The sequence below is a fragment of the Oreochromis aureus genome, linkage group 23 (assembly GCF_013358895.1).
Source record: "Oreochromis aureus strain Israel breed Guangdong linkage group 23, ZZ_aureus, whole genome shotgun sequence".
NCBI classification, from domain to species: domain Eukaryota; kingdom Metazoa; phylum Chordata; class Actinopteri; order Cichliformes; family Cichlidae; genus Oreochromis; species Oreochromis aureus.
The window spans coordinates 2,111,309-2,131,201 of record NC_052963.1 but is presented as its reverse complement, the minus strand read 5'-3'; the positions used below and the strand labels follow the sequence as shown (position 1 = coordinate 2,131,201).

The 19,893-nt window shown below is 39.8% G+C and overlaps 1 protein-coding gene across 1 annotated transcript in view; it reads left to right on the top strand.

Annotated features, from left to right (window-relative positions):
- The first annotated feature begins 5,974 nt into the window (after positions 1-5,974).
- Positions 5,975-19,893, top strand: part of nlgn4xa (neuroligin 4 X-linked a) — a 172,939-nt gene continuing 159,020 nt past the window's right edge. The window contains exons 1-2 of the mRNA XM_039607350.1: positions 5,975-6,280; positions 17,119-17,829. Of these exons, the coding sequence (XP_039463284.1) occupies positions 17,265-17,829 (565 nt within the window). The 5' untranslated portion in view covers positions 5,975-6,280; positions 17,119-17,264. The remainder of the gene's footprint in view (positions 6,281-17,118; positions 17,830-19,893) is intronic.

Here is a 19,893-nt window from a genome sequence, read left to right as displayed (position 1 = left end):
ATAATAGGATGGTGTGAAAAAAGGTGCAAGACTGAGAACAGGCATTAGGCTACGTAAAATTCCAGTTGTTGCTATGCAACTGTTGGGGGGGGTAAAGTTAAATCTATAACTTTAACCTGGGTTAATCTGAAGGTGCATAATATCATAACATCTTCACCTGGACAGCTACTCTACACCTATAACGTACAGTCCTGTTCTATCTGCACACAGTAACTGCAAAACTGATTTGCACTTTGGAAATAAGCAGTGTTAATTAACAGTAACACTAATAACTGGCATGTTGGGCCTAAATAGGGTGAGACTGACGAGCTAGAACGCTTTGCTACAGCGCTCTTATTTCTCCTGGTGGCTTCTTTAGTTCATCCCAGTTCTTGCTGCACATAGTGGCACGAGCAGTTATTGGCTTGAGGAGGCAATTACTTTTTGACAGAGAGCCAGATAGTTTGGCTACATTTTGTCCTTAATCAATGAAAATTTTTACAATTAGCTTTTTGCCTTAATTCAGGTTATCTCATTTTAAAATGTGGTTGATACTTTGAAACATGTAAGTTTAACAAATAGGCAAAAAAATAAGGATTAAGCAACAGTGAAATACTTTTCCACAGCTCTGAATATTTATGTGTCTGTGTTTTGATAGAGAGAGAGACAGAGTTGTCTTTTGCTTTTACAGTGCATTATATTTTATTTATAACACACTCTATACCATAAGGCATAGTAACAGCTTTCTTTAAAAAAAAGCTGTTATTAAAGGCAAACCACTCCAACGGTCTCCTCGGTGCGCTTTATATTGTAAGGTAGACCCTACAATGAGACAGAGAAAATCCCAAAAATCAAACGACCCTCTCTGAACAAGCACTTGGTAACAGGAAAGAAGCCTCCAGCACAACCAGGCTCAGGGAGGCTCACACAGGGTCTTGATGTGACTGGTTGGGGGTGAGAGGATGGAGGCAGGACAAACACACTGTGGACTGGTGCTCTCTCTTTTGACAAACACTGCTACTGCAATCAAGTGTTTGCTATACTGAGCAAGGAGTTTTTCACCATGTAAGAAAGGCCAACTGCTCTTTGCACAACTGTTTAATTCAGCCACATGAAAGGGTTTGCAGAAATCATACAAAGTATATCAAATGAGAATGACTAGGTCAGTCTGGTTTTACACATGTGCGCGCGCGCGCACACACACACACATATATATATAAACAAAAGTAAAGTCAGTTAAATATAATATTCAGTGACATAAATGATTTGTCATTAAGTAATTGGTTGATATCATTTAAGGTGACAACGATGAAATGATATCAACGCTTCAGATGATGTCATGATCACATGATTTGTTTCATCCTGAGCTGAAAATGACACATTTTTCTAATCATGCTGAATTGGAGAAAAAGAGCCATTTTAAGTGTTGAAAACTCTTATTTAATTATTCAGACATTTGTTTCTATTTTACAACAATGATCTGGAATGCAGCTGCAGCAGAATAACACACTTTACACCTCTGAGTTTCAGTGCTTGTGTCTTCACATAGAGCCAGAGGAAGAAAGATGGTGCGTGTCAGATTCAGAGGTCCACTGCCACAGGTTGCAGGTGGTATTGTAATCCTACTGAACATTTGATTTGGCTTCACTCAGGCAGCAGTGACATCCCTTCATCAGCCTCATGAAAGTCATCCGGTCAATCTGGGCCAAGCTGCTGACTGAAGCTGATATACTTCAGAGGCATGGAGGATACCCCCGACCGCTGAGGGTTATGATGTGGGGAGAGGGAATAAATGATGATGATATCAAAGGAAGTCTGCCTTCTGTGCATTTCTCAGCCTGCCTGGTCTGCAGGCTATGACTGCACTGTTTTTTCCTGTTTTTCACTAACATGATGACGAGAAACACTGATATTCATCATGACTTTAAACTAACTTGACCTTGAAATCACAAGGAATCCTACTGAAACTTTAAATGCTTTAGCATCTATGTCTAGGATTTTAATAAGTATCTATATTTAAATGTAGACGTTTAAAGAAAATGATATCATCCATCTGCCTGCCCTTTCTTTGTTGAGCTCAAATAAAATTTGTATTTGACTAAAGTATGTTTATGTTGCAAACATTCTTTGACACTGACTCCAAAGAAATTACATCAAAGAAGTTATTCCAAGTAGTTAGGAAAGAGATGTTAATGAATTTTGAATGATATAGTGTATTAGAATCAAGTGCTGAGCTCCCAATGAAACAGTATCCTGACACAAGTCAGGAAAAATGAACCTGCTTTTTACTATTTAAGGGTTGGTAAGAAAGTAAGTAAAATAAATAAGATTAATCTATATAACATTTTTCACAGACATAAAGGTCACAAAGTGCTGCACAACAATAAAAGAAAAACACAATATTGATATAGAATTATGCTGAAACAAATTGAAGGTAAATAAAAACCTAAATAACAAAAGAAGATCAACAGAAAGTCTCATTAAACAAAAACGTTTTTAACTTTAAAATTAAAAAACCAGGAATATTTAAATAATGTTTGAAGCAGATGGCTGAATCAGCAAAATGCCATAAACCTCAGAACAATAAGCCTGTAAACAAAGAAAACAGATCTATTGGAGCTCACTACAGGAGAGAAGCTTCTTCTGGTGGAGAGTCCCAGATTTTCAGCCCTATGGGAGTGTCCCCAAGAGGGTCATGGACCCCGTATTGATCGTCTACCTCCACCAATCGCTCTTAGCACTGAAGAAGCTCCTCGGATGAAACGTCTTCAAGGAAACTTAAAGAAGTCCAGATGCTTTTCTTTCCAAGCTCCTTAGACTGTTCGTGTAGTTTGTAATGCACATGAACTGAAATTTCAGTGCAGATGACTCTCTCTTTTTCATGAACCTCTGCCTATATTGTGAAATTTCACACCTATTATTTGTGAAGTCTGATGAACCTTTTGATATGCTTCAGCCAACACTGACTCAGGACAGCTGGTGTTGAAGCCTGATTTGCAGCTGAGTAATAAATGATTACTCTCATTTTGCCACCATTCACACCACAAACTTGAACGTCCCTTAAACATCAATAGCTTATCATGGGTCCTGTCATCTGGGGAGTCATTCGACCACCTATAAAAGAATTACTCATCCTCTATAGTTTTCCCCAGACAACCAACACTTTATAACTGGCAGTATATATTGATGCAGGCATACTTTGGGAAGCATAGTGTGGCAATGTTTTAAGTTTGCTCCGACTCTAGAACAGACAGTGACTGCAAATCAAACCAGGTAATCTTGGTTATAGGCAGTTTAGTCTGCTGTGTGCTGATCACATGAAATTAGAGAACATGTACACAACATATTTTGAATTTTTAAAAGGAGAAATGAAAATACTGCCATCTTTCTACATCACACATTGCACAGCTCCTTGGATGATATTACAGTCAATGCATGTGAGAACAGAGTATTGATGTTTTTAAAAATCCAACAAAGAACTGCAGCATTACATTTATAAGTTGTTTACCTAAAGGCGTCTTTAAAAATGGAAAATCCCATTACCGTATTGACTTCTGCTTACATACCAGGTTTTCTGAGTCCTCATTTTATAAAGATGTGTTTTGGAAGGTGTCATTAAAAGCATTTTGATTAGTACCACCCCAACGAGTCCTGCATGTTTAGCATGCTAACACCCAATTATTTGTTTATTCCTGAAACAATACACAATGTTTGTAGCTGTTCTTTGTTTAGAAGACGATTTGTTTAAAAATGCCAAAGCGACTTACAGTCCCACACCTCTGCTATGATATTGGCGACTGTGGCTCAGGGGGGCAGAGCAGGTCATCTTCCACCTGGTTCAATCCCATATTCCTTCAGTATGTATGCTAAAGTTACTGAACCCTGAGTTACCCCCTACGCGCCCATTGGCATGTCAATGTGTATGTGACTAGATAAAACTATGAATGTGTGTTTGACTGGGTAAATGAAACTTGCAGTTGAAAGTACTTTAAATCCATAGACAAACAGAATTCGATAGATAAGTAGCAGTCCATTCACCATTTTTAATAAGTAACACTGTGTTGTTACATACTGATTGAGAAGACATAAAGGCTGTTGGCTTTGAATCCCATCATACTACAAAACTCTCATATTAGTAAATGAGTGGTACAAGGTTAAACCCTTGTCTAATCCTGACTTCAGTCACTGAAGTCACCTTTTATCTTCACTTGGTCATACATTTGTAATGTTCCAAAACATAACAAAATTAAGATGATTCATTTTTGTATAACAGCTGGATAGCATAGTGAAAAGACCTTTGGAACTTCAGGTCAGGGGTTCGACAGTAAGGGTCCCTAGGCTAGACCCCCCCATGCTAACCAAGCCTACCTCGGATGAGCAACAGAGACATAACTGAAGCCATAACGGCTTGGACGTTGTGACTGGAACAGTAGCAAGAGATGAGAACAGGGTGTTGTTGGAATGTTACTATGCAAGGAACCACAGCAGAAGGGGTTACATGAAGAGTATGTGGGACCTATGACCTATCAAATCTGTAGCACGAGTCACCATCAAGGAGGATCTACCAAGGAGATGCTCTGTCCCCGCTGCTGTTCTGCATAGGCCTGAACCCCCTCAGTGAGATCACTGACAAGACTGACTACAGAGTGCAGCAGTTAGCCTTCTCCTCTACATGCATGACATCAAGCTGTATGGCAGGAGTAAATAAGACATCAATTCACTGATCCACACCACCAGGAACTACAGGAACGACATCGGAATGTCATACGGACTGTGAAGTGTAGTCGAATGGTAACAAAGAGTGGGGAGGTAGTCAGACATCAGGGGATTACAGTACCAGAAGGCAACACTGCAGACATCAAGGACAGCTACAACATCATGAAGAGGCCGCTAGGAAAGATGCAACCACCACGTACCAGCAGAGGGTCAGGCAAGTCCTGAGGAGTCAGCTGAACGGAAAGAAGAAGACCCAGGCTGCCAACACATACGCCCTGCCTGTGGTCAGATAGAAGCCACTGACATGAAGACAAGGTAGCTTTTTTACATGTACATGTACATATAAACATATATATATTTATACATGAAAAAAATATATATATTCTACATGTAAATATATATATTTATACATTGTACATTGCACCTCAAAGGAATGGGATCCCCTCACCCACAATGCCTGACAACATGTTGAAGTTCAGGCCCACCAGCACTCACTAGTTATTACTACGTCATTACAGGAATACTTGGACCACAGACATGTTATTTACCATAACAACAATACAAATGAAAACAAAATCTGTTCAGACAGAAACACAAATCCCTCCAAAGGACTCAACACAGTTGGGGGAGGGTCTCCAGGACCATGTTTCAGCAGTTTGTCACTCACACATGAACAGATTTAAAATAAAAACCAATAGAAACTACACACATGTGCACACACACACACACACACACACACAGATACATTGATTTGTACATTGCTTTTATGCACTGGACAATACACACTTGCACATGTGTGCTTCACTACTCCCCACATACTAAACCAACAAAAAATATATTGCATCTTTATTTCACTTGACTATATGTTTCGTACATTTCGTTGTTATTGTTAAATTCACTACGTCTTGTTTCTCTGACATGATTTCAGTATCCGGCTAACCTGTCAGATTATGACAAGAATAGGAAAACAAAGTTTTTCCTTTGCATGACTGCAAAACCTGCCTTGTGATTGTGAGCAATTGTGCAGTGACGTTAGCACCCAGAACCGGGTTTGAAGAGTAGCTGGTGCCATGCTCCATGCCAGAGCTGCCACAACTCAGCGGCTGGTTAAGGGTGATGGAGAGAATGCGGCAATCCATTGGCTGCAGGCTTAGTATATTTCAGTCGGTGTAGTCCAATGGCAAGCGAGAGAGAGAGAGAGAGAGACCTGGTTTCTCTATCACTAATCTTGTCCGCGCAATACACTCGGTCTGTGAGAGCAATTAGATTCAGCACCGTTTCCAGTGCCTCTGCAGTGACTCATTGAAACATCTTCTGTGCTGATAAAGCCGCATCTCTATTCTCCCCCCTCCACACACACACACACACACGCACACACGCACACAAACACACATTCAGTCTGTCTCAAAGACACATGCTGGACGTACAGTTGAACTGTCTTCAGAACGCAAAGACTGCGCGTCTTACTTTGGATTTGCAGAGCAGCGGGTTGGACGTGGACTTTATTGCGTTTTTCTTATGTGGTGTGTGTTTCGCCTGAAGTCGGGATTTACATTTAAGTCAGACGGTGGTGATACAGGCTGAGGTAAGTGCGCTGCCGGCGGGATGTCATGGCGAGCCTCACAGTTTTCCCCAAGCGAGAAATAACAGTGTAGATTTATAGAGAAGGGGAGAAGGTCTGTGCGTTTCCATGGGCTGACCCCCTCCTCTGCTGTCTCGCAACATAGCACAGTCCAAAGGGAATTCTTCCAGACACTGGTAACCGTAATAGAATCAGGCTTTTCCTTTTTACAGTTGGAAAAACTGTTAGAAGTCTGGCATGGCGATGTTTTCACCTGAAAACCCCGCAGCACGACAGGCTTGTTCTTGCGCACTTTCATTAGACTCCAGTTCACGTGAACGTGTTGATTAGAGAAACGATTTGCTGCAGTAAAGATGTCGGTTGATGCAGAAGATGATAAACATACATCTTAAATCCCGAACTGCACTTTTGTTTATTTGTGTATTTCTGTGTAGACACGCAGACTTGGAATCGTGTCTTAAACCAAACTGCGCCCGAGGAACAGCTCGGTTACCTTTATTGCGACAGCGCCGACAGGATAGGCGGATGTATTCCACCAGCTTAAAAACGTTTTTCCCTCTAGGTGGCAAAACGTTTCAACACGCAACACACTCGCGTTTTTCCAAAACTCTTGTGTGTATGGGATGCAACAAAGACGGGCATCTTCCAGCAGGACTTCTCTGCGTGCATCTCTATCGAAGCAACCACAAGATGGTGGTGTGGATATCTGTACGTGGATTTTGAGAAAAAGGGAGGGAAAAAAAACAAGAAAAAAAGGCGGTTGGGGTGTTAGAGTGGAAGGTTGAGTGGGGTTTGTCTCTTGCGTGGATATTTACAGCTACATCGCTGCTAATGCTGTGGTTTCAGTGGCTCTGTGGCATACACGCTGGCTCTGTAACAGCAGCAGATCGCAGTTCCACACAGGCTGCTGGTTTAAAAAGGGATGACCTTGTATGTGTTGTCATTCATGAGCCACACAATGAAGTGGTGAACCTGGTGCAAAAGGGTCCATAAAAACATAGACACACCCAGAAAATAGATGTGTTAAAATGTTATGTGTGAACATTAGGTGAAACATATGTTTTGCATTTTCAAGCTGCTCATGTCTGCACAGGTATTATTGATTATAATTGATAATCATATGATTCTCTAAAGAAATACATTCTTCAAACACCAAGAGTTCGGTTTGGCAAAGCTTTGATTCACTCTGGTGTAAAGCAGAAGATGTCGTCCTTCAGCCTCTTTTAGCAGAAGGAAAAAATGGCCGTGGCAGGTGTAAACTGTTTGAGGATTATGGCAATCTCACTGAATATTTTTTTGGCACTGATTGGGAAAGTTGGCCATATTCATCTTTCCAGGACGGTGCATGTTGTTGGTGAAAAAGAAAAAGAAAGTCTTTTTCATCCTATATACCTCTCTCTCTCTCATGTGCTTGACAGCATCATCTTTCTTAGAGAATGTTGTTTTTCTGTTGCATGTTGATGGCATGAGCTGCACGCTTAGGCCTACTTTAACTTGTTTTTAGTTCATTGTGTCTCTGGTGTCCGCAGGGGCCAAGATGCAAAGGGCTCTTCTGTGATGGTAGAATAAGCAAACAGAGATGGACCTGACTCATGCTTAGCCAGTGGTTGTTCTGCCACCATGTTACCACATGTGATAGTGTGGAGTGTGAGTTTATCACACAGTAGCTTCTGTAGGTAGTTCATGTTTTGCACCCCTGATGGGACAGGGGTGAGCTTGGCAAACACAAAGTGTCAGTGCATTTTCACATGCTGCTCAAAGCAGGTGGTCTTTTCCCTACATTTGCAGGTTATGTTTACGTTAGATCGGTTACATAATTTGGATACTTTCTCACATTGCCACTAAACTGGAACAGGAAAAGGTTTATTACTTGTGTGTTTTTAGTCGAGTACTGTAAGGGAAGTTTTAGGTCTTTGGCAACCTGCTAGCAACATGGTTCCTGTCTGGAATCAGTCTGGGCTCATTACAGCGTGCTTTGTCTGAAATCTTGAGGACTTAGGATATCCTGCTGTGGAAAGAAAGTATTCATACAGTTAAGTATGAGTACTTTCTTGCAAACATCTCGACCCCTTTATGCACATTTTCTATCAGTCTGTCCATAAATTGGCAGAATTTGCTAGAGGGGGTTACCCACAGTTAATGTAAAAAATCAGACAGTCAGGCCCTTAAGTGCCTTGGCTATGAAGAAAGTCCCTAACCCACACAAGTGTTTCAGCACTGTTAAGGTACCATTACAAGAGTTCTTGCAAATTCCAGCCTCCTGCTATTTAAACCATTGCACCCCGTTGCAAGGGCCTGCCTTCATCAGGAAGAAGAAATTAAGAGTTAATGTTGTCGATTAAAAGCTGATGAAAAATCAGATTGGGTTCTTTTTTCCTAGAGAAATGTTTCTTTACAAAATTAAAATGATCACAGTCTGCTTTCTCTAGGATACTGTGGCCGTGCATCGAGATCCAACACACTCCAAAAATCACTCTATGATGATTAAACCAATTTTCAGACAAGTTATGAAAAACAGAGATGATGGAGTTACATTTTAATACACTGACTCGCCAAGGGATCAGAGTTAGCCTCTTGGTGCTTCTAGTGTTAACCAGAGCGCACAGTCAATAGTTATTGATCCGCACAAAAAAACCCCATTTTATTTCATTTATATGAAATGTTATGAAATCTTAGTACTATATTGAAATGACTTTTGAGATGAAGAGCACAGGTGTAAACATCATCATCTTGGTAAAGGATACTTCAGAAAAACACATAATTTAAAAAGCTAACAACTTAAGTTGCTCGTCATGTTTGTGTAACATAAGAAGGAGAAAATAGAGACATTCCTCACATCACAGCATATTTGAGTTTCTTTCTCTTGTTTAAAACCAATATTTTAATGTTAGTAGGCAAGGTGGATAGGGCAAAACAGACATTAGGGCCGAATAATTCACAAGTAATATGGGGCATGAAAAGGCTATCTATCTATCTATCTATCTATCTATCTATCACTCTATCACTCTATCTATCTGTCTGTCTGTCCTTAGCACAGGAGAGTGATTGCTGAAATTTTGCTGAAAGTTTCATAGCATGTGTTTTAGGAGCGTTGGCCTCTTTCACACGTTCCCTGTTGCTTAAGACACTTTTACAGTGAAGAGGGATTTAAGATCATTTGTCCTTCGAAGATTTCAGATTGTCCAGATTTATTGGATGTCTTCATTAAAAAGCTTAGAATTTTCTTTGAAAAATGTATTTTTTCTCTTTTTCCTGGGTGTGACATGCTCGCTTATTGTCTTGTTCCTTCATGCAACATCTACTAGCGATCTTCTGTCTAAAATGAGGCAGCTAGCTGTGGGTAGCATTTTCATTCATTGTTCCTTCACTTATTGCAAACCAAAGCAGCCTCAAACCCCGATGCTCCCTCCACCTTTCTTTAAATTTGTGGTGATATTTTGTTGTTGGTGTGCAGCTTCTGTTTGATTCTGGCAGCACAGATTTCTTTGGTGGTCTAAAGTTAGCTGACTCCAAGTAGCTTCTGGAGAAGTGACATGTTTACTTCTTCCAGCCTGTAATCCATTACTGATTACTCATTGTGTTCAAGAAAGATAGTGTTTGTTTCTGTAAAGTGGAGATTTTGTAGAAAAAAAAAAAGTGTTATTAGCTTTGTCAGATTGTGTGCTTTATTGTTATGACTTAAACTCATAAGAATTTTATTAATAATCAATGCAGAAATCCTGACACTTCTAAAAGGTTTACTTTTTCTTGCAGCTGTATGTTGCAGTTCTATTGTTTTATGTTTTTTCAACTTCCTGTGATAGCCACAGGAGTAGAGAGTACCTGACTGGATCATTTTATGATGATTGAAATGCAAATGACAGACTGCGGCTTCATTGATATTCATAAGATGTATTTCATATAATCATTACGAGTCAGAACAATGTTCAGAATCTCCTGTGTGCTTCTATCAAGGAGAGCTATGGATGCATACTCCGCTCAGCTCGAGCCATCTGAAGGACTTTTTTGAAAAACACAAACACACCCTATCCCCCAAACACACATCATAAAATACCCCATTAGTGCAAGTAATATAAACTCTGTCGATTTATCACATACACACAAGAAAAGAAGAAAAAGAAAAACAAGCATATACCCTCAGTTAAGAATGAGTAACAATTTCATTTCATTTGCTGCATTCATGCTTTTACTGTTTGGTGACTCCTGTGCTGCCATGCGAGGCAGCTTGAACATAATAGGAGCCAGTGATGTACAGCCTGCGGTTGTAGTCAAACACCAAACAACTGCTCACTAAAACCAATACATCTTCTGTTAAATATATGTTGTATATATGCAGTTATATAATGTTAGAGTGAATTAAAGACCTTGCCCATTTTCAAAGGCATATATCTTATTTGACATGTTTGTCATTAATAAGACTTTTAAATGAGTCAAAACTTGTTTTTTCCTTATTATTAATATGCAAACATGTATAATGTTTTTATTTATGGGTTCCTTGTGTTAAGTAACCCAATTGTATTAGTTCATCCATCAGTATTTTTCTGCATGCACTGATGAAGACATAACACTATGGCACCACTATGTAGTGGAAGACCATGGTGGTCTGGTAAATCCTAGAGCTCTGGGGGAAGAAGAAAGTACAGGTGAAGGAGTCATAGAGCCAAGAGGCCATCCTGCCTGACACCAGTCTTGACTCTTATAAGCACCTGAAACAAGTGACTGCTCAGCATTACCAGGTAAACTACCAGTCAAAGTTTGGACACACCTTCTCATTTAATGGTTTTTCATTATTTTTACTATTTTATACTTTGTAGATACAAACTGAAGACATCAAATACATGAAGCAAGATATATGGAATTATGTAGCAAAGAAAACATTGATAAATGCTTCTAAATATGGTTTAGATTCCTGAAAGTAGCCGCCCTTTGCTTTGTTGTCAGCGCTGCAAACCCTCGGCCTTCTCTCAGTGAGCCTCATGATGTCGTCACCTGACATGGTTTCACCTCACAGGTGTGCCTGTCAGGGTTCATTGGTGGAGTTTCTTGCCTTCTTAATGAGGTTGGGACCATCAGGTGTGTTGTGTAGCAGTCAGGTTGGTGCACAGCTGACAGCTCTATTTGACAACTGTTAGAATTCATATTAAAATCAAATCAAATCAAATCAAATCACCTTTATTGTCACATCACATGTGCAGGTACACTGGTACAGTACATGCGAGTGAAATTCTTGTGTGCAAGCTTCACAAGCAACAGAGTTGTTATTATGGGAAGAACCAATCAGCTAAGTAAAGAGAAACAACAGCCCATCATTACTGTAAGAACTGAAGCTCAGTCAGTCTGGAAAATGACTGAAACTTTGAATGTATCTCCAAGTGCAGTCGCAGAAACCATCGAGACTACGATGAAACTGTCTCACATGAGGACCAGGAGTCCCCTCTGCTGCTGAGGATACATTCATCTGAGTCACCAGCCTCAGAAATCACAAGTTAATAGCTCCTCAGATTACAGCCCAGATAAATGCCACACAGAGCTCCAGTAGCAGACACATCTCTACATGTTCAGAGGAGACTGTGTGAATCAGGCCTTTATGGTCAAACAGCTGCTAAGAAACTACGACTAAGGAAAAGCAACAAGCAGAAGAGATTTGTTTGGGCCAAGAAACACAAGGATGGACATTAGACCATCTGTGCTTTGGTCTGTGAGTCCAAATTTGAGAACTTTGGTTCCTCCCACCGTGTCCTTGTGTGACGGAGAAAAGGTCAACGTATGGTCTCCACATGCATGATTCCCACTGTGAAGCATGGAGGAGGGCTTTGCTGGTGACACTGTTGGGGATTTATTTAAAACTGAAGGCACACTGAACCAGCATGGCTACCACAGCATCCTGCAGCCACATGCCATCCCATCATCTATTTTTCAACAGCACAATGATCCCAAACACACCTCCAGGCTGTGTCAGGGCTATCTGACCAAGAAGGAGAGTGATGGAGTGCTGCACCAGATGGCCTGGCCTCCACAGTCACCTGACCTGAACCCAGTGGAGATGGTTTGGGATGAGATGGAGCGCAGAGTGAAGGCAAAGGACCAACAGGTGCTCAGCATCTCTGGGAACTCCTTCAAGACTGTTGGAAACCATTTCATGTGACGACCTCATGAAGCTCATGGAGAGAACGCCAAGAGTGAGCAAAACAGTAATCAAAGCAAAGGCTGGCTGTTAAAAGAATCTGAAATATAACACGTTTTGAGTTATTTCACACATTTTTGTTTATTACATAATTCTTCATGTGTTCATTCATAGTTTTGATGCCTTCAGTGAGAATCTACTGTGTATTTACACAGTAGATTCTATGGTTTAGTCATGGAAATAAAGAAAAAACATTAAATGAGAAGGTGTGTCCAAACCTTTGACTGGTAGTACCTGTAGTACCTTCAGCTCATCTGCTGAAACTATGTAATATTTGAAATACTGTTTTCTCTTGACTTTGAAATTTAAATGTCTCCATTCTGTATTTAATATAAATAATAAATGTCACCATTTAGTTGTTACCCATAATGCACTCAGTAATTTCATGATACTGCACAGTTTAATTAGTATATGAACAGCTCTTTCCTAGAGCTGGTGACACTTTGTGGAGACACTCCATTAACAACCAGTGTGTTACCATGGAGAACCAGGGAAAGAGCAGACCTGCAGGTGGCTGCATTTTACTCTTTTTCCTGGCACATACTGGGAGGGCAAAGACAGACTCCTAGGTGTCATTTTCTAAAGACAGCCACAAGAAAGATTGCTTCAGAAGGGAGATTGTCCAGCTAGCCCAGGGATGGCAGGGAAACAGTATAGACCCAGTGTATCACCTAAGAGCAGGGAGGTCTCCTGAACGCCCTACTTTCAGCAAGTTGATGGAAAGAATCTATTATTATTACTGCTGTCAGCGTTAATCTCGTTAAAATGGGTCTGGAGGCGTCAACGCGTTAACAAGCTAACCGCGCTAACGCGTTGACGCCGTGCAGCCCCACACACGGGGTGATCCGTGGTAACTCGTTAACAGAGATTTGCCGTGTTAATGCAGTTATGGCGTTTACGTCATTTTAACGAGATTAACGCTGACACCACTAATTACTATTAAAAATCATTATTTAAAAAATGATTTTGTGAATGCTTTGTAAGGTTGCTGCTCTTCAAAGCCTAAAAGAAGAGTCGGTGACAAATGAAGAAAACTTCAAGAAAGATGGATTTTCCAGTATTTTTTTGTTGAGCTCAGTAGAAGTGTGAGATGACTTATATGGACTTTGGATATTGATGCTGCAGTTAAAGCACGTTACCTGACGGCTGACGGCCTGCATGCTGCTGATATTCCAGGTCTTGAAAAAAAGAGCTTGTTAAAGCAAGTACAGGTCAAGGCTTCCAGATGCCCACCTGGAAGCTGTACTCAGAGTTTCAGCATCCATCAGAGTAAATATGGCTCAGCTGTGTGAACAGAAGTGCTGCCAAGTGGCTGGCAAGAAAGAAAGCACAAATGGACTCAGAGGTGATTGGTTTATTGAGCGCAGTGTTGCAATAAATTCTTTAAAAGGGAAAAAAGCACTAACAGTTAAAAATACATATACAAATGTACATTTGTGGGGTTTTTTAAATATATATATATTTAATTTAACAAGACGACAGCATGACATTAATGCTGTCAATTGTTTTAGCAGTTGTGTTTGTTTTTCATTAGTATTTCATTTTTCTCATGATCTTATTTTAATGAGCAGAGGTGATCTCTGTAGAACATCATACACGTCTAAATAAAGCCTCAGCTTCCCTCTGGGTTTAATAAAGTTTCTCTGATTCTGAAGTAAAAATAACTGGGATAGAATAGATTTTCAACTGTGTACTGTATAAAATGGAACTAAACTTTACAGTACTCAGGCTACTTTACCAAACGTTTGATGCTGGGTGTGCAGTTTCTGCTTTAAATACATTCATCGTTTATATTCAACAATCTAAGCTCAAATTTTGACATTTTTATTTTCTACATTATTAACTGTATCACAACATCCAGGGCCTTTATAAGCACAGAACATACAGAAAACAAATTAATTTGAGCTTTGATTTTCTTTATGTATATTTTATTAATTACTAAACTTTATTATCTGTATCTTTACCACACATTTGACTACATATAGGTACTGTAGGTGCAGTCAGTGGTCAAAGGCTACTCTATTAGAGGCTGGGATTGGGTGAATATGGTCCTTGATGATCATCATGTCCAGTTGACAATGAATGTGTCCTCTTGTGTAATTCAAATGAACGACTAGGGTCATCTCTAGTCTTTGCCTTGGTCAAGGGCAGCAATGTAAGGAAAGACAAAAGTTACAGTTATCATTGTAATCACCCTGTTTTAGTTCTTTTTACTCAAAAGTATCAAAAGCTTTGTGGTAACATCTGGACTGATGTGTTTACAGACAGTATTAATGATGAGTTTAAAGGCTGTAGGTTGCAGCCATTGCTCTAACACTGTGTATAAATGTAACAGGGCTCAGTGCTGGTTCTAACAGTTTGAGCTGCTTCAGGCTTTATTTGTGGACATCTTATTAAAAACAGTAGCTAGCTAGTACTGCTGGGAGGTAATATTTTCATAAGCTAAGATGATCTTAAACGAGCTGGGGGCTGCATGCAGCCATGCTAGCATTAGCCATGTTAGCACGTTATTGTCAACAGATGGTCAGGCTGAGTCCACAGGCGCACACTCTGGGTTCAGTTCTCCATTTCACTGCAGACTCCCTTCATATTCATATTCAGACTGTGAATACTGAGGCCTTTATAAATGCACACACACTTCTTAGCAGTGCAAAGCTACTGGAACAAACAGCAGTGTAAAAGAATCCAAGCAGCCAGCCTGTGTCTCTTTAACCATTTAGATGGCTAATTTGCATCGATAGCTAATCGATAATCTGATAGCTGATCCAGGAGCTAACAGCAAAGGAAAATGCAGTGAGGAAATGGTTTTGAAAATCAGGAGTGGAATTTTAAATGGCAGAAATAAATCTTTGATTTTTAAATCCATTTAATTATTTTTATTTTTCTAAATTGTATTTTTAAAAAGTTTTGTTTTTTGGAATTCAAAAATGTTTTTTGAAATTAGGTTTTATTGAGAGTTCTTTTTTGTGAAATCCATTTTCAATTTTTTTTTTTATTTTTTTTTTTTTTATTTGTTCATTTGAAGTATTTATTAATGAAATTCATTTTGAAATATAAATAGTGTTTTTATTTTAAATGAAATTTATTTTGTGAACAACATAAAAGCAGATCTCTTGTTTTTCTGTATTTATTGTGAATCTCCTTGCTGCACCACCTTGTCACTGATCAGGGACATACTCTCTTTTCACTACATCCAAACTCATTATAGGGCTGATTGACTTTGTGATGTTAATGTTTTGTAATTTCACTCAGTTAGTGTTACGGTGCCTGTACAGCCATTTTCCTTTGTCTTAACTATTTTCCCAGGCAGACAGTCGTAAATGTGAGATCCACGTAGTCAACAGTTTCTTCCTCTCTGTTCTGTTTTACTAATCATCAAAGCTGTTGGAATCAGACAGATCAGCATGTACTTTGACTCTCTTAGTAAGGTCCTGCTCATCTATTCATGCAGTTTTGTTTTTCATTTTGAGAAAGGACTCAGTGCTGGTGATTTGGCTGCTTTCAGTGAGAGGATAATTAATCAACACATTTTGATTGGAGCTGATTTTCCTCAACCAATAAAATATGAAAACCATATAGTTTAAAATGAAGAAGGTGCTATAACAGGACCTTGAATTAGCAAGGTGCATGATATTTGGTTTGAAACAAATATTAGTGAGATGCCTCAGAGCCTACAGGAACTTTCCAGAACTCCCTCATCAAAGAAAATGTGCTGTTATTGACTTATTTCCACCAGTCTCAATCCTCCACAGTCCTCTACTCGTTCTTTTCTTTTGTTCCGGAGCCAACAAAGCATTCTCATTTTTGTTTTTGGGCAGCTAGCACGCACTGAAAATGAAGACGTTTTCAGAATAACTGCAGGAAATTGATGCCTTCGGTCACTTTACCAAAACAAAAAACCAAAACAAAAAACCAATGTGATGATGATGATGATGATGATAACAATAATAATAAAGTATAGATAACAGACATGTTTTATTCAAATTAATGTTAAGACAATCAACAGAGAGTCGTCATTAAGAATGTCGCAGAGGTCAGATCAAACTTTGACTTTATTCCTGGCCACCAACACAAAACAGCAAAACAGCATGTAGGAATGGAGGATGGAGAACAGGAAGAATTATAAGTCTTGTTTAGACTCGTATACATTTTATAATATATTTATTTAAACTGTTTGTTGCTACTTTGACTCAAAATGTGGTTAGGTACATGCACCAAAACTAGTTGATTAATACAAGACAAGAATCGTGGTTTTGCTTGTTAAAAAGCAACATTTTGAAACCATTAACGTGTCAATTTATGATGCAAAATGACACATAGAAACATTACAGTTTAACTTTAAAGAAAATCCAACCCAAACAATATATTCTGAGAGCACAGAAAATCATTTCAAATAAATGTTTGAACACTTTTTAATTTTAAGTCAAAATTTTGTCCTTCGTCTTAACCAACAAAACCATTTAGGAGATAACCAAGGTTAAGATCACCCTCTCAAGAACATACGTGTGCATACACATTGTATATCCAAGTAATTTTTTCCCTAGTCATTTGCTGAATTAAAGATGATTAATCTGCTCAGACTCATCTAGTAAACTGGAATAACACTGTAAATATGTCATAGTGGAAACACTCAACATTCTTTTTGTTGTTGTTTTAGGAGATCTCATCAAGCTGGACTTGAGATAACCAAAGTGTTCTTCAGAGTGCTTTCTTCTGGGAGTGAGAGTTACCCAACAGACATCAACCTCCACAGAGTCTTGAGATGGGGAGCTCTGAGAAAGCTGCTTTAACTGGCCGGGGCTCATGTGCTCAACTTGCATCCTGAGGAGAAGCAGGCAGCTTCTTGGTGGGGTGCCGAGGACCCAAGCGTGGACCAGAACCACAACCTACCAGGCTCGGGCTCAGCACAAAAGGAGCATGACAGCATCTGGAGGCCTTTCATGGATGTGTTACTGCATGGCTAAGGTCAGCATTCTACCGTGGATGGGGCTGGTGTTGATCTCGTCAGCTATTGTTCAAGCCCAGCAGCACCCTGTAGTCACCACCAATTATGGGAAATTGCGGGGAGTGAAACTTACATTGCCCAATGAGATACTGGGACCAGTGGAGCAGTATTTGGGGATTCCATATGCAATGGCCCCAACGGGGGAGCGGAGGTTCCAGCCACCGGAGCCCCCCATGTCGTGGCCCGGTATCAGGAATGCTACTCAGTTTCCTTCAGTTTGTCCTCAGTTCTTAGAGGACCGCTTTTTACTCAATGATATGCTCCCCGTGTGGTTCACGGCTAACTTGGATACAGTGGTTACCTACGTGCAGGAGCAGAGCGAGGACTGTCTTTATCTGAACATCTATGTCCCCACAGAGGACGGTAGGAAAACCCCGTTTATCTGCTCGCTGTCATGTGTCTGTGTTTTTACAGCTTATATTTCACTTTATTTGAGCTTTAGTATTCTTCTGGCAGTCTTACATTCATCTCCCAACACCTGCTCAGTCTCACATCAATCTGCCACTTCCATTTTGTAATGATTTTGCAGTTTTGTATTGTGTTATGAAGAAAGCACAGCTCTTTCCTTGACAGACTGCTTTCACCATTCACTTTACTAAGTGAATTATTCATCCACTAATAGAGGACGTGAGCTTGGATTAGCTGTGAGACAGGTCTGCATCACCTACAGGTGCTGCGCTGTGGCACTGACCCAATCCTCCTTTCACATATTAAAGCGCCACATTTCCTTCAAAGTTCCATGAATCCACAGAGTAATCATGTTAAATAATTTACATAATAATATTTTAAAAAATAATCACATCCTGTTCAGTATTACAGAGCATTACAAATTTTTGAATCAACCTTATACTGAATTTATCCATAAATCCACAGAGAGTCATTTACTGTGTGACATTCAGGTGACTCTTTACTGGAACATACATAAATCGTCCATGGAACCGGAATTGAGCTACCGATGGGGAACTGGAATAAAAAACAGAAGCACAACTTTATGGGACAAATAACTCAGGAATAAGCACTAATGAGTGAGCCAAATTAGCACCACAGTGGATTCATAAATGCACAGTCATAATGAGAGGATGCACTGCAGGTGCAAGAGCCTGGGAAGGGCAGTGCCACCTGTGGGCAGAACACAGACCAGCCCACCTCTCCACCTGAGAGAGCAGAGAGAGAAAGCACAGGTAGAAACCTCAAACCTGTCAAACACTGACAGTTTGCTTAAGGTCGATAAAAACTCTGTCCCTGGTCTTCTGAAGTTTTATTAAGGGTAAAAGTCATGTAAAGATAGAGGAGGATACTAGTTGTTGTCTGAGTTTATCGCCAAAATATAATGAATCTCCCACATGTATGTGTGAACTCTGTAACAGATGTGAAACATATGCAGTGCACTCAGCAGCTTAGTGAGGATCACCTGCACAGCTGTTCAACAGATTCTTCTGACCAGTTGCCCAGGACTGTTGCTTCCATGCTTTAAGTGATGCTTGCACATTTGTATGGCCTTGATTAACTAATGAAAGCAATCTGTCTTTTGGTGGTCTTGGTCAGGTTGCCTGATTTTCTTTTTCAGATTCTAATTGCCGATTACCTTTTACTTAATAATTTATGACTTACTTGATTTCTTTGGCAATTCTGATTTCTAGCGTTCAGCCAGTGAGGTCTCCTGACAGTCAACACACAGTGGGTGAAATAACCACACATTTTCCCTTTTTTCTTTCTTCTTTTCCAAAGAAAGAGCAAATGCAGAACTTCTTGTCAAATGGTTTAGAGTCCACGTTGCTTTGTTAACCAAGAGCACTGTGTGATTAAAATTGTAAAAAAGCTTGAGGTTTGAGTGGAAGACTCTTCTATATTAGCTGATTTTCCACACTCTCTTGTTTGAATGAGTACTTGTGATCTGGAGTAGGTGTGCTAATGGTACCAGCCGAGCACCTCAACAATTCAGGCTCTGCAGCATCGTCTGTGGACGGGATTCTAAAAGCACAGTGTGTAACCTGGAGTCAGTGAAGATCAGGGGTTGTAGATACGTTGTAGATGCTGAAAGGACAGTGAAACAAATCATGTTGTGTGTCTGGCTCATATCTTTGGCAGCTCCATGCTAAATTTAGTCTGAGCCCTTGAGTACGCTGTAGATTAAAAAGTGCTGAAGAGAGGGATAATCTCACAATCCTACTTTGGTGCACAGTTGGGAGCTAATCTCAAATTATTAAGGACTATTAAGCACTTCCATGCAAAACACACACACACACACACACACACATATATAAGGACATGTATTAGTATAGACTATTATATAGATACAATATGTATATAATAATCTGTTACTATGTTATAAACTGTTTGAGTGTTCTTGGCAAATGAGACTGTTTTACTGCATAAAATAGTCCTGATCACATCTGGTCAACATGTGGTTTGTGCAGTTCATCACAC